Source organism: Lepeophtheirus salmonis, chromosome 1, assembly GCF_016086655.4.
Source record: "Lepeophtheirus salmonis chromosome 1, UVic_Lsal_1.4, whole genome shotgun sequence".
NCBI lineage: Eukaryota > Metazoa > Arthropoda > Copepoda > Siphonostomatoida > Caligidae > Lepeophtheirus > Lepeophtheirus salmonis.
Window position 1 is genome coordinate 44,471,883 of NC_052131.2, and position 13,906 is coordinate 44,485,788.

The 13,906-nt window shown below is 31.9% G+C and overlaps 2 protein-coding genes and 1 long non-coding RNA gene across 4 annotated transcripts; 2 read left to right on the forward strand and 1 right to left on the reverse strand.

Annotated features, from left to right (window-relative positions):
* The first annotated feature begins 440 nt into the window (after positions 1 to 440).
* Positions 441 to 6,394, forward strand: LOC121131009 (uncharacterized). Of its 2 annotated transcripts, XR_005868903.2 has the most exons (5): positions 441 to 2,892; positions 2,957 to 4,010; positions 4,070 to 4,744; positions 5,520 to 6,117; positions 6,180 to 6,394. XR_005868903.2 is itself a non-coding variant. In XM_040726612.2 (4 exons), the coding sequence occupies exons 1-4, from the start codon at positions 4,659 to 4,661 to the stop codon at positions 6,300 to 6,302; spliced, it is 495 nt and encodes a 164-aa protein (XP_040582546.1). In that variant the 5' UTR covers positions 4,248 to 4,658; the 3' UTR covers positions 6,303 to 6,394. The 2 variants fall into 2 exon arrangements, 1 of the variants encoding a protein (XP_040582546.1); XM_040726612.2 differs by lacking the exons at positions 441 to 2,892; positions 2,957 to 4,010 and having other exon boundaries at positions 4,248 to 4,744; positions 5,520 to 5,700; positions 6,013 to 6,117.
* Positions 6,331 to 12,049, reverse strand: LOC121130979 (protein piwi). The gene is made up of 9 exons (XM_040726592.2): positions 11,814 to 12,049; positions 11,131 to 11,758; positions 10,692 to 11,039; positions 10,465 to 10,628; positions 10,173 to 10,405; positions 9,654 to 10,100; positions 9,480 to 9,593; positions 8,729 to 9,415; positions 6,331 to 6,707 (listed from the first exon to the last, which is right to left on the reverse strand). Exons 2-9 carry the CDS (start codon positions 11,754 to 11,756, stop codon positions 6,561 to 6,563), a joined length of 2,766 nt encoding a protein of 921 aa, XP_040582526.1. The 5' UTR covers positions 11,757 to 11,758; positions 11,814 to 12,049; the 3' UTR covers positions 6,331 to 6,560.
* Positions 12,050 to 12,402: 353 nt separating this feature from the next.
* Positions 12,403 to 13,574, forward strand: LOC139907391 (uncharacterized). Its single transcript, XR_011783961.1, has 2 exons — positions 12,403 to 12,477; positions 12,574 to 13,574. It is a non-coding gene; the product is annotated as an uncharacterized lncRNA (long non-coding RNA).
* Positions 13,575 to 13,906: the final 332 nt, after the last annotated feature.

The window sequence follows — 13,906 nt, forward strand, 5'->3', positions numbered from 1 at the left end:
TGAGCAGAATACCAGAAGAACATCAAAGTCTTCTTGTGCTTCAGCACAAAAGAAGAAAACAATGAATAAACTTTATCAAATGTCTGAAATTTTTTTATACTATGATAATATTTCATCTTTATCCGAATTGAAGGGAAAGTTAGATTTGAATTGTGTTCCAAAAATAATTCAAGTTATTTGGGTGGAAAATGATGCTCATTTTTTATTCATAAGTAAAAACTATGGAGGTCTAATAAAATTTAATTAACAACTTGAAAATAGTAATTTATGTATATAATAATATTAAAAATTCAATTATAAAAAAAATATTTATTATACAATAACTATCGAACACAACCAAAAATAAATTTTAACAATATATTTCAGTTTTTAACAATTCCATTATAAAAGTATAAAAAATAATCATCACTAAATCATAAACAAATTTGCTTATTTGGTTAGGTTATGCGGTTTAAAATCAAATAACCAGAAACTATTTAGAACAGACTATGTAAATAGTAGGTTTATAGTTTAATTAATATAATATTAACGTTTTTAAAATCACAATACACTTCGTTTAATTGGACTCTATCCCATTGTTCCGATAGTTCATTATAGGTATCCAAATTTCAAAGTAGTTTTTCCTTAAGCTTTAATTCTATACTATTTGAAAACTTAGAAATGTCGAGTTTATTTCCTAATTAGGAGATTATCAATCAAGAAATTCAGACTGATAAAAAGCTTATATCGAGTCAATGATGTGATCAACAGTAAAGGAGATGACGAAAGGAGTTTACATATGAACGTTGTGTTTCAAAAGGTTTTTTTGGAGTCATTGCCTAAGGATGAAAGTAAGGTTTGGACTGAATGGATTAAGGAAAATGACTCAGGAGGAGTCATTGGCAGGCTTATTTAATTTATAGTAAGGGAAACCATCCCGTTGGACCACCGGGAAATCCCTATAACTTTATTAGGCTATTTATGAATAGTCATAGAATATGAAATGTCCCATACTCTTATGCTGATAAGTGATAACTGATAACTCTTCCTCGAAAACCTCAACGTTTTTGATCATTTATAAAGATATTGTAGATATAATTATATACATATGTTGACTTTGTAGTATGTATTTAGGAAAAATTGTGCACTCTTGAAATGTATTCAGCTACACAAATTATTATATCCCTCGTTGATGAATTTTAAGGTAAGAAAGGACCATCCAAATTAATGAGGGATCAGTTTTTTTGTTTTTTTTTCATCTTCCTCTCGTTAAAGTCATTCCCTAAGGAGGTGAATTTCCTCCACCACTATAACTAAGGAAATAGACTTGCTATCTCGGAGTAAAATTTGACATCTGAAATCCCATATGACGATAATGAAGTAGATAATTATCCGCCTCGTGGTTTGAGGACTCCCGAAGACTTGCTGCTGTTCAGGAACTGATTCCTTTACTATTAACGAGTCACACGCATGTAATTAATGGCATTATTAAAAGTCTTAAGCATCACAACCGTAATAAACAGTCAATATCCTTTGAATAACTAACTCAAAAGGTGAGCTTCAGAGGTTTCGTAGATAGTGACCATCCATATAGTACAGTAATTCATGGTTGAGGTATATTCTCTTATAAAAGCTTTGAGAAATAAAATTATAAAGCTGATATCAAGTCTTTATTTTAAGCAAGGACAACTAGAAGTCTTCTAGTAGTCCTAGTCCTACCTTATAGAATTTAAATAAGTAGACTATTAAATTAGCATTAATTCATTTGGTTCAAATAGGGTGTTAGGAATTATAAATGATGTTTCTAAATAATTGTAAGGTTGATTGATAATAAAGATTTTAACAAAAGCTGATTTCATATGAATTTCCCATGAATACTCTGCAGTTTATAAATTGAGGTATCAAACATTATTCCAGACATTCTTGACCATTGATCTGTAATCACATTCTTCTCTCCAGGTTTATATTGTATGTCAAAAAGAAAAGCACGACAATTCCTACCTCCATCTATAAACTTTCTCAGTCTTGATTTTGCTAGAATATTTTTGGTTAAACACAAAACTCAAAGCTTTTTTGATCTGTAAGAACCAAGAATCGATTTCCTATCAGAAAATGCCTCCAAGTTCGTAAAGCTTCTTAAATTGTACAAGCTTCCTTTTCTACTGCAGAAGGATGCCTCTCAGACTTATTCTACAATTTCGAAAAGAAAGCAACCGGTTTTCCACATTGACTCAACAAGGCCCCAATCCCACTCTCCAAAGCATCCGTCTCTACTATAAACCTTTCCATAGGATCAATAACCATAATGACTGCACTTCCAATGTCATCTTCATTTTTGCACAAGCATCTTTCACTTCTGCATTCCAAGTGTAATCTTGAGGGTGTACCCTAATATACTGTAACTTCTTTGAGGAATAGGGTATCCATCAACAATAATGCGCAAACATCCCCAAGATACGTCGTAACTCTTTCTTATTCCTAAGTTCAGAAATTCTCATGACTGACTCTAGTCCATCATACCATTTTCTATCAGACAACCCAAAGTTTTTTTTTGGTTTTTTTGTTGTTATTGTTGAATATTCGCATTTATTCTCATTTATTGTCAACCCATACTTATTTACAGCTCTCATAATTTTTTTAGATTATTATCGTGCACATTTTGATATTTTCCATAGATAGTAACGTCATCAATATATGCATAAGTCTTTACTAGATTATCTTCGGCTATAATTAAATCTATCACACGCTGAAAACTAGAGACTCCATTAGTGACCCTAAATGGTATACGACAAAATTGATTCAATTCCAACCTGGTGATAAGGAGTTTTAAGATCCACTGTAGTGAAAGTTTTGTTGACGGCCACTTTACACAGTACCTCTTCAATTTGTGGGAGAGGATAGGTATCTATCAAGGTAAATTTATTTATAGTTTGTGAACAATCGATTACTATTCGTTTCTTGTTCCTACCACTTTCAGTAATCAGCATTTGAGCGACGTATGAGATGGTGACGACCTGGACTCGACAATTTCTTCCTCTATTAACCTCTTCACTTCTTGATGAATAAAATATCTATCCTCTTCTGAACGTTTTCGAGACTTTGTTATTATAGGTTTAACATCTGGAAGAAAGTTTTCAAAACAATGCTAGTGAAGGAATAAATTACTTTCATCCCAGTCATGTGCAACCTGAATGAAGGCATAAAAAATCCAATCCCAAGATCACATCGGTACATAATTCTGAAATAACTAACAACCTAATATGCTCATAAAACTCTGCATTTTGTGCGACCTGCACAAGAATCAGACCCAAGCTATTAGTTTGAAAAACATTAGAAGCCATCCCAATTAATTTGTCTGACTTTTTCCTTTTTAAATTTATATCTCAACTTTAATGAGACTAATAAAACTGTCGGAGCTTCCAAAATCTATAAGAGCATTTACCCAGATACCATTAACTAAAGTTTCCCTTTATTAATGATAATAAAGGGAAACACTCATTTTATACAAATGAATTAAAGCCAAAAAAGGAATTATATTTGAGTGCAGAATCCAAAACTGACCTTATTTTTTCTCTCAGTCATCGGAATTCTGAAATATCTTGGATCATAGTAATTCGGACTATTATTGTTCAGAGTCATTTTTGTCCTTTAAAACAATCCCAAAAATAAAGAGTTAAACAATTAATTTTGGGATTGTTTTAAGGTTAAAAAATAAATCTCAACAATAATTGTCCCAAATTACTATAATACCAAATATTTCAGCATTGAGATGACTGAGAGAAAAACTTAGGTCAGTTTTGGATTCTGCACTCAAAATACAGATTCTATTATTTGTCTTAAATTTCAATGATACAAAATTTGCCCGTCCCCCTAATTGTTCCTCTGTGTTATCATTGGTATTTATTAAAGGGGATTATCTACATTTTTAAAGCAAAGTTAATCGACGCTTAATAACTCCGTCCAATACTTGGTACTCCCTCTAACAAACTTATATTGACAAGCTCTAACTTAATTGGATTTGTTGCCATGAGGTACAAACATTAATTTTTATCCTTCTCATAAAACTTGATTCTTCTGTTTTTTTACATAGTTCAAAAAACACGAATGAACGACGAACGGAAACTTTTCAGAAAATGAACGAGAGAACGGAAAAAGGGTGAATGGGTCTAAACCTAATTATTAATTGCAATTAATATCCGAGGAGGAAATAAAAATTTTATCAGCTCCATACAAACTTAAGTTATTGAGAGTTCTTGACTTTTCAATATAAATAAATTAATCATTTAGAATGTTTACCTCTGACATACATTATATATAAAGCAGTGTGCGCCCTAAATACAGGCATAGGCCATGACCAAGGTGAAGGAGATGAAAATAAAAAAAAATATGGATAATCTTTTTTCTAAAGTTTGAGAAGCATTTGTGTAAAAAATTAATGCATAGTTGGGTACTATGTATTATGAAAAAGAAACAATCTTAGACCTTGGCCTCATAGTATGTAGGCATTATATCAATGTAATGAATAAATAAATCTAATGTAAATACCTAAAACATAATCAACACACGAGTAATCAAAGTCATTTCCGGAGATGGATTGAATGGAATATTATTATGTGAGTAGTCACATCGACGTTTATCAGCTACAAGGACATAGAACATCATAAAATAGCACAATAGGTATGATGAATTTATCATTTATGGAAAATTCATCTGGGACCATCCTTCCCAGGCAAACATCCCTACGCCATTTCTACAGCATACAAGGGTATATTATTATTATTAATCCATACATATATTACCTCCACCCACAACCACAGTCGGTTTTAGCGTGAGTGGGGCCATGGTAAAATATAAATGTGCGGGCCCTTTTCTTTTTTAAAAATATTTTTACTTCTTCAGAAAATAAAATTCAGGACCTATATATTTTTTTTAACGATCTTTCGAATGGCCTTTTTAAACAATTTCTTATGACCATTTTAAAATTATGTGTCCCTAATTAATTTGATGAAGTTTTTTACAGAAAATAACATTTATTTCTATTTTTAAAATAACGTGTTCTAATAAGAAAAGACAATTCTTTTTTATTTTCCTTGGTCTTAACAGTAAAAAAATCTTCTGTGTGTATAAGTTATAATTTGATAAGAAAATTGTACAATTGACAACCTTAAAATAAGATGTCATGCAATAATTGAATATTCCATGGATGATCAATATATTAATGATATAACTTATGCATACTTTAATAAAACTTCTACTACAACATAAGTATCCTGTGGCACATTATCAAGTTCAAAGACCCAGATTTATATTACTCATGAAAACATAATTACAATGCAATTTGAATAGATCAAAATGATAGTATCAATATATGGTTGATAATTAGAATGGCCAATGTTCTCATTCAATAGTGTAGTTGAAGACGATGAAATTGCAACTTGTACACAACATATATATTTTCATTTTTATAAAATTATATGAAGCACCCTATAAAACCGGCCCTATCCACAAGACCCTATTTAATTATTTATTACACTTGACAGGATTTCAACTCTCCTCTCCTTTCTCATCTCCTTCATTCTCTTGTTCGGATTTGGTATCAACTTTTCCTATTATAGAGGAACGTATCGTAATAACCTATTTGCAACAGAGTCCATGATTATTATTGTATGTTTCTCCTCGGCTATTCAAGATCTTGTTATACTTTTGACACTGGGTTTTTACGTAATATACATACATTAGAATATATCGTGGGCTTTGAGTAATACAAAGTGTAAAAGAGGCGCAATATCAACGTTTAAAATTTATTTAATTATAAGTCATATTTATGTAGTGGTTACTTTAATTTATGTATGCAGCGTAGAATTTATAAACAGTACCTTAGTGTATTGATTCAAATAATGTGGCTAAATATGCATTATAATAGTAGAGTAATGCACATCAAAGTATCATTGAATTCTCTCAATTTTGCTATTGGCCTACAATGATTTTAATCTAATGTATATATGTTTATTTTTTATCACTTCCCCACTATAGAAAGACTACAACTTTTTAATTCATGGACATAACGCAGTCTCTTGGAGCCTTTCAAGCGTACTACATCTGATTGCTGGTTTGTCCTTGGTTATACAATTATCTCAGGTAATAAATTTGACTACTAATGAAGTAATCGACACATAATGATTTCACAATGCATCCAACAGACCTGCTACTTCACATCTTTTTGTACCATGAAAATCATTGGAGGAATATTCGAGGTACTTTTAGGTGGAATTTACGTCATGAAGACATACTTAATTCTTAGAAAGGATGATAGCTTTGATTAAACAACGAAATATGAATGAACACTTTAAATAGATTATTTATATATATAAATTGTATATATAAAATACATATTTATTGTAAGCATACAAAATTAGACTTTAGTGTACATATCATATATATATATTCAACACTGAATACAGATACACATTATGATAATAATAATATAACAGCAAAGTTTAAATACACATTGGACTCTCAAAGAAGAAGTAAAGAGAGATAGAGTAACAGGTTCAAATAAACGGTACAACTATTATACATACTTAAAGGTACCAGAGTTCATCTTTTAGAATATCGGCAATATCCTCCGTGTGAAGATGTTCACCAATAAGTTGAGCAGCTTTGTGGGCGTACTGGACAGGTGCAGGTACTTTAATGGTTCCAGCCCAATTATAATACAAGTGGGTAAGCTATGAAAAAAAAAAAAAAGATATTAATATAATTTTATGATAAGTAAATTAAAACATTAGTTTACAAAAAAAAAAAAAAAAAAAAAAAAAAAAAAAAAAAAGTCTTATAAATTTCATATTTAATTCAGATAGTACTTGACGCGCTAACCAGAAGTCTGTTTATTATTTTTCCATATTAAATCTAATTTAAGAGAATTTTTTGAGTATTTGTTATGTGTTTGACTTATGATTTTTTTTTTTACTTTTAATTTAATAAGTAAAAAAAAAAAATCATAAGTGCACATAAAAATTAATCTGTTTATTGCAAAATTACATGTGAATTTCAAATATGAGCTTATGTTTTATATTCGCTCAATCTTGAGAAAATTCAATTTAAACATTACAAAGCCACCATGCTTGAAAAGGAATTACGTCTCGATTTTAAATTGTTATTACTCCAACAAAAAGAGTTCACTTGAAGTGTGAATAATGTGTGTTTTATTTACGTAAGTGTATTTGGTTCTAGAAGATCTAGCTCAGCTTTAACACTGATTCCATTTTATTTTTACTTTTTGAAGCAGAAATTTATCGAGGTTAAGTGCTGAAACTTCTAAGATTCCATGATAATGAATTATATTGTATAAAAAAAGTAAATAAATAAATACAAACATAAATAGTTAAAACAATGGAGTAACAATCCATGAATCCCCATTGAAGTCCTAAAGATCATGGATTCACATCCATCAAAGAGTATCTGTATTTTATGACCTCCCTTCCGGTTAGTAGTCAACACCTAACCTACTTTCTCGACTTGACATGTAATAGAATAATTATTTTCAATTCAAAACCAATAGGTTAAAAAAATAACCAGTGTTAGCTTATTAAAATTATACCTCTATTATATCACCAAATGTTACATTTTAAGACTAAATATTGCATTTGCAGCAAAAAAGTAGAAATTGAAAGCGAGATATATTGTTTAAAATATGTTAAGGTTAAATTGCATTTTCTCAAAATTGGATGGTCGCATAGAAAATATAAGCGCATATTTGAAATTCATATGTAATAATTTTTTTCAGTAGTACCATTTATCGGTCATTAGAAAACTAAGGAGTTACAAAAAAAAAAAAAAACAGTAATACAACGTAGACTAATTTTTATGTGGATTACTTTTTTTTTTTTTTTTTTAATTATAAGATATATTATGACCGATAAATGGTACTACTGAAAAAAAAAAAAAAAAAAAACTATTGCCCCTCCCTCCCGGTGATTACAGTGCTAGATTGTATGAGATCATTTTCAACATATCACCAAATACACACAAGTCAGGTCCAAAATTATTCAAACTTAACTTTTGATATAACCATAATTCAACTCGTGAGGCGAGAGCCAAATTGCCGTAAACTCAAATATTAAATATAGGAAGCTTCTTTCTTTCATTATGAAACATTGTGTTTTCACATTTTTACAATAAAATAAATAGGAAAAGTTCATTTCAAAAGTCAAAATTTCTTTTTTTTTCTTTTTTTAAAATATTAACATACAATATTAGACTTTTAGGATGACATATAGATAATAAAACTAATATTTGTATTTTTTGAGTTAAAAAATGTGGCTTTTAACTCATGGAAATGTACAAACTCATCATTAGCGGCTTTCCGTATTTACTATCTAGCAATTTTGAATTAATCATTTCTTGAGTAATAATGAAATTAATTATTAGTTTTCCCCACAAAGAAAACACATCATAAAATGCTTATATAATTTCCAGTTAAGGAGAAAATCACTTTCTCAATTAAGATCATTTGAAAAATAATGTAATGGATATGAACAATTTCATTATTGACCCTTTACATAAATGTTTAACATCTTAAACCCACTTATCTTCTATTTTAAATTTATGGTCAGATAGAAAAAAATGGTGTTACGTTACTACCCAATAAAAAGACTACAAAAAAGGGAAATCGTTTTTCATAGATAAACAATAATTGAAAAAGATATCTACTAAGGAGAGCTGAAGTTTTTATCTTAATTGAACGTACTTTGTAAGTCAGTCGTTGAATGTGATCTGGTTTCCATTTGGAACCATTGTGAATCACATTATAGGATGTCGGATTTACGGTTCCTTGTCTAACAGACTGGCAAATAAGATAGAAGTCATGTTTCTCTGGATGAGTCACGACATCATCAATAATGGTCCCTGGTGGAGGATTCCCATAATCATTTTGCCTCTTACCAATAGAGAAAAACTTGGTAGAAATCCTTTTGCAAACAATAATATATGTGAGTAAAGGGATTTGGTCTTGCGCTGTTGTAAAGTTTTTAAACACATTTAAAACTTTTTTAAGCTCATCCTCCTTGACTTGATAAATATTGCCTTCACCAACTCCATCTCTATAGAAAAATATTTTTGATGGCAACTGCCCGTCATTTCCTGGATATCTTTTGTAGGCATGAATGCACTCAGTTAGCATGGTAGCTATCTGAGTGGAAAGCTCCGTGTTATTCTTGTGAGACGTGAACGTCGTATAATATTTTGTTAAATTATCATTAAGAGAAGCAACCATTGCTCCAACCGATGTATTTTTCCTCGATGTATCATGATAAACATCAAATCCGACAACCATAACCTTTTTAAATGGTATGGTGATACCCCAGGCCTCAGATCCAATCTTACATTGCATCTGTATATAGACCTTTGTGGCAATGGAGGTCATTCGTCTTTCATTCTAAGAAGGAAAAAATGCAACAAATAAATAGGAACACATCCCAATTATAAATTTTTATCCTTACGTTCATGCATTTACGAACAGTTACGACTTGATTAATAATAGACCCTTGGATCAATAAAAGTTTTTTGATTGCTCCGTATCGATCAGCACGATCATCAGGAACCACGACCAAAATCTGAAATGATTAATCACATGACTTTAAAAAAAAACGTAATACATGTTAATATGTACTTACAAATTGAGGTTTTAAAGGGATAATCTCATTGATAGCATTTAAATAGGAACCCACGTTTCTATCATTTTGGATTGGAATCATCTTAGGATTAGAGAAATTTATATCCACAGCTACTCTTTTGAGGTTATCATAAAACGCTTTCACTTTATCTGTATCTCTCTGAGGATATATAATGGCCCAGTTAAATGAGAAATTTTTTACAGAGAGCATTCCTTTCTTGAGATCATTGGACCAGTCAGCATTAATGTAAGATGCTACGCCTGATTTACGAAGATATACACATTCTTGTGGAAGGACACGGCCTTGGACATCTACCAAGCCTTGACCAATATTAACATCAAAATCTGATGCAATTTTCTTTACTTCTGGCACATTGAGACGATGCGCAAAGTCTAAAATATTCCTTACGCGAGAAGGAGGATCCCTTCGCGTCAAGTCTTGAATGGCCTATTCAATATATATAAATATTATACAAATTCTAATGGAATCCTATTTAAATTATTTTGAATCGTAGCTTACCTCTTGCAGACGGAAATTTGAACGGATTTCATCGGATTGTCCTGTCACTTGACAAAGTTCTGGAATTAGATTAATAGGCCCCTTAATCCCGCCTCTGCGATCTCTGTCTTTGGGTATAGAAACCAGTAAGGGCTGCTTTACATCAGTTACTTTAACATTATATTTTTCCTTGTAATATTTCTCATACGATACAGTTCGGACTGTATTGTCTTTTCCACTTATGTCAAATGTAACTAATTGATTGTAAAACGACTATAAGGAGAACATCTAATAATTTATCAAAAATACTTACGTCGAGGGTCAGAGTCGAAGTCAATATCATTAACCCTGTAAGTCTTTTGATTATAGGTTGTCATTACAATTAAACCAATCAATTCCCTTCGTATTGCAGTTTGATAATCTTTATTTTCTCCACTACCAGCTATTTTTTTGATAAGGTCGAGCACGTTATCCATCCTGTAAAATAGTATTAAGAATTAAAAAAAAAAAAAAAAAAGGATTTCTATCTATAAACGATACCTGATGACTTTACTAATCGTATCAACATTCATCAACAAATTATTTTCATGCTGACGAATAACGGTTTTGTATCCAGGCCAAACCTCAATCCCAAACTCTTTGAATTGTTTTTTAGACTCAGAGTCAAAGTATTCACCATTAAACATGGTGAGACTCAATTTGCCTAACATTTTATTTTTCAAACTATTATAGATTTGCAAATAACTGTATTCAGATGAGTGAACCTCGCCATTGAGACGAATAGTTATCGTCACTTTACTCGACTCATTGTCTTTTTGATAAAGACTTGTAAGATTAAGAGACTCTTGTTGCTTTTGAGGATACAGGAACTTGGAAGTGAATAATACGCTATAAATAGAGATAAGTATATGTATGATGATTATTAGATATTTGTACAAGTGATTTGAGACAAAAACTAAATACTAATTAGAATACTAACTTTCCGTTGTAGATGTAGGCAGGCAGGACTTCATTGTGTTGCCTGAGTAGCCTTTTCTTAGTCACAGAACGATCATCTTCCATATTAAATTCGACCGTATATCGGTAGAAAATGGAGTTCATGATTTTATCGAGGGAAATATAATTGGCCTTGAGATGAATCATTTCCCCAGTGGTTCCTTTCTTGTCTGTTAGATCGTGAGGTCGTGTGCGAATCATGTCTAAACGTGCTTCCGGTGGCTCATTCGTTCTCTGGAGGCCTCTCTCAGCTCCCACTTCAGTACGATTCAGAGATGGAATGTCTCGAGGTGCACCACCTCCTCCACGCCCTTCAGTTCCTCCTCTCCCACCTCCACGACCTCGTCCTTCGTAACCTCCACCCCGATTCCCTCCTCGCCCTTCATAACCTCCACCCCGATTCCCTCCTCGCCCTTCATAACCTCCACCCCGATTCCCTCCTCGTCCTTCGTAACCTCCACCCCGATTCCCTCCTCGCCCTTCATAACCTCCACCCCGATTCCCTCCTCGCCCTTCATAACCTCCACCCCGATTCCCTCCTCGCCCTTCATAACCTCCACCCCGACCACCGCGGTAGTCTCCTCTTCCACGATGACCACGTCCGTCCATGTCTAAAGACCAGGATTGATTAACATATTATACAATTATTAAGAAATCAAACAATACCTTCTTGATACTTCTTTACTTCCAGCAAGGACTCGGAGATAATCCTTGAAATCAAATCGTGGAATCAAGAACCTCGAGTGTTTAATAAATTCCCATTATAAGTCCTGCAGTTGGTCAGTGACTAAAACAATAAAAGTTAATTCCTTGCATCTAAGTATATAATAAATACATTTATTATATAGCCAGACTAAAGTTAGTAAATAATACGTAGTTGATGAAACAAAAACACCACAAATATTACAAGAGAATAAAAAGAGGAGAAGGCAAACAGAGGCGCGGACGTCACAATTCTCACATGTATTATATTTCATAGCTAAATCATGAACTTGTTGCAACATGGCATTGAATAATAATATACAGTAATATTTCACAAATCATGATTGACCATTTCATTGCTTTTTATTTTAAGGTATATGAGATAATTATATACTATAGTAAATATACTCATCAAATCTATAGAATGAATGAAATTAAATTATAGGCTTAATTGATAAGAAAGTAATAGCTTTTGGTGGAACTGTAATCATGTAGAATTTTGAATCACGTGCTTTTGAATCAGAATACTTTTTAGTATAAATTAGTTGTGCTTATATTTCCTAGCTGCATTTAATAATAGGTCGGGGGAAAAAGTAATATCGTATTTCCCACCCTTATTTTAAACTAAGTATATATATTTCATTATGAGCATTATATTCTCAATGATTATAGTCACATCGGATCATATGATAAGATGTGAGTGTATAATACAAATGTTTTTTAGGCCATATTGCGCTTTGCCAATTCAGTGATGAATTATCGTGCGTCTAATATGGAAGTTTCGGTCGAAGAAGTTTGACATATTTTATATTCTAAGTACCTGAATGGAAAAAACGCGTCGAAAGCGACCAAGGAAATTTGTGATGTATACGGGGCAGATACTCTTTTGGTTCGTCTTGCACAACATTGGTTCCAGCTATTTCATTTTGTTGTGGTGGAATTGAATGATGAGCCATGTACTGGAAGGCCTGTCGTTGAAAGTGTTGATAAAGTCATAAAAAAATTCTGGATAGACCGTCATGTTAGCAGTCGTAGCATCTCCCAGGAGCTGAACATCGATCATTAAACCATTTTGAACCATTTGTAGAAGGCTAAATACAAAAAGAAACTAGATTTTTGGGTGCCACACGAGCTGACACAAAAAAATCTCATGGACCGAATTTCCTACTGCGAATCACCGCTGATTCAAAACAAAATCCACATGTTCATGTCTATGGCCAACACGCTTGAGGGTTCACATTTGGTATCAATAGAGGGCTGTGAAAATTGGTGGTCAGAGTTGTTTGCCAATGGGGACAAGGGCTTCTATGGGAAGGGTATTATGAAGTTGGATACTCGTGGCCAACAAGTTATCGAAAAGAACCGGGCGTACTTGCCTTAAATTGGATGATTATAACACTTCATATAAAAATAAAAAATATTTAAAAACTTATCCATCACTGATTTCATCCATGTCTATCCATATAATACTTGACATTTTCTTCATCTCTTATTTTATTATAATTTGGCAAATGTCACTTAAAAAATAATTATCATATTGCTTTATCTGAGATTGGCTTATAACCGAATTTATTTTACTCTTGATGCTAATGTGACACACAAAATATGGTTTATTCAAAGACTCTCGCTTACATACATAAGTGATTTTTAAGTGTGAATTATTTGATTTAAATATATATCTACATAATATTATATGGGAGCTTTATCCTGACATTATGCCTACGATATTTCCTCAACAAATCCAGATTATTTTCAAAAATATAAATAAATAATGCACATCCTATCGAACAAATGAGTTCTAATAAAAGGTGGAGTGGAACAAGTCTCAGTCACTTAACATTAGGTGTATTTTTTTATGGTTAAAAAGTCATGTAGGAATAAACTATTTGGGTCCATTACACTAAAACATCAGTGTAATGAAGCATATTTGACTGGTTGTCCTCATCCACCAAATATAAAATTGTGGATGGTTTTTTTATATGTCTTCATACGAGAGCTATCCACGTAGAGATAATTGAATCTTGTTCCACTCAAGAGTATTTTAAAAATCCTAAGAA

Coding starts and splice junctions, on each gene's coding strand:
- LOC121131009 (XM_040726612.2), top strand. CDS start 4,659: ATGATGAATTTATCATTTATGGAAAATTCATCTGGGACCATCCTTCCC. Junction 4,745..5,519: donor CATTTCTACAGCATACAAGG/GTATATTATTAT, acceptor TACACTTGACAG/GATTTCAACTCTCCTCTCCT. Junction 5,701..6,012: donor TTTTGACACTGGGTTTTTAC/GTAATATACATA, acceptor TCCCCACTATAG/AAAGACTACAACTTTTTAAT.
- LOC121130979 (XM_040726592.2), bottom strand. CDS start 11,756: ATGGACGGACGTGGTCATCGTGGAAGAGGAGACTACCGCGGTGGTCGG. Junction 9,416..9,479: donor CTGTTCGTAAATGCATGAAC/GTAAGGATAAAA, acceptor TTTCCTTCTTAG/AATGAAAGACGAATGACCTC. Junction 6,708..8,728: donor TTCAACGACTGACTTACAAA/GTACGTTCAATT, acceptor TTTTTTTCATAG/CTTACCCACTTGTATTATAA.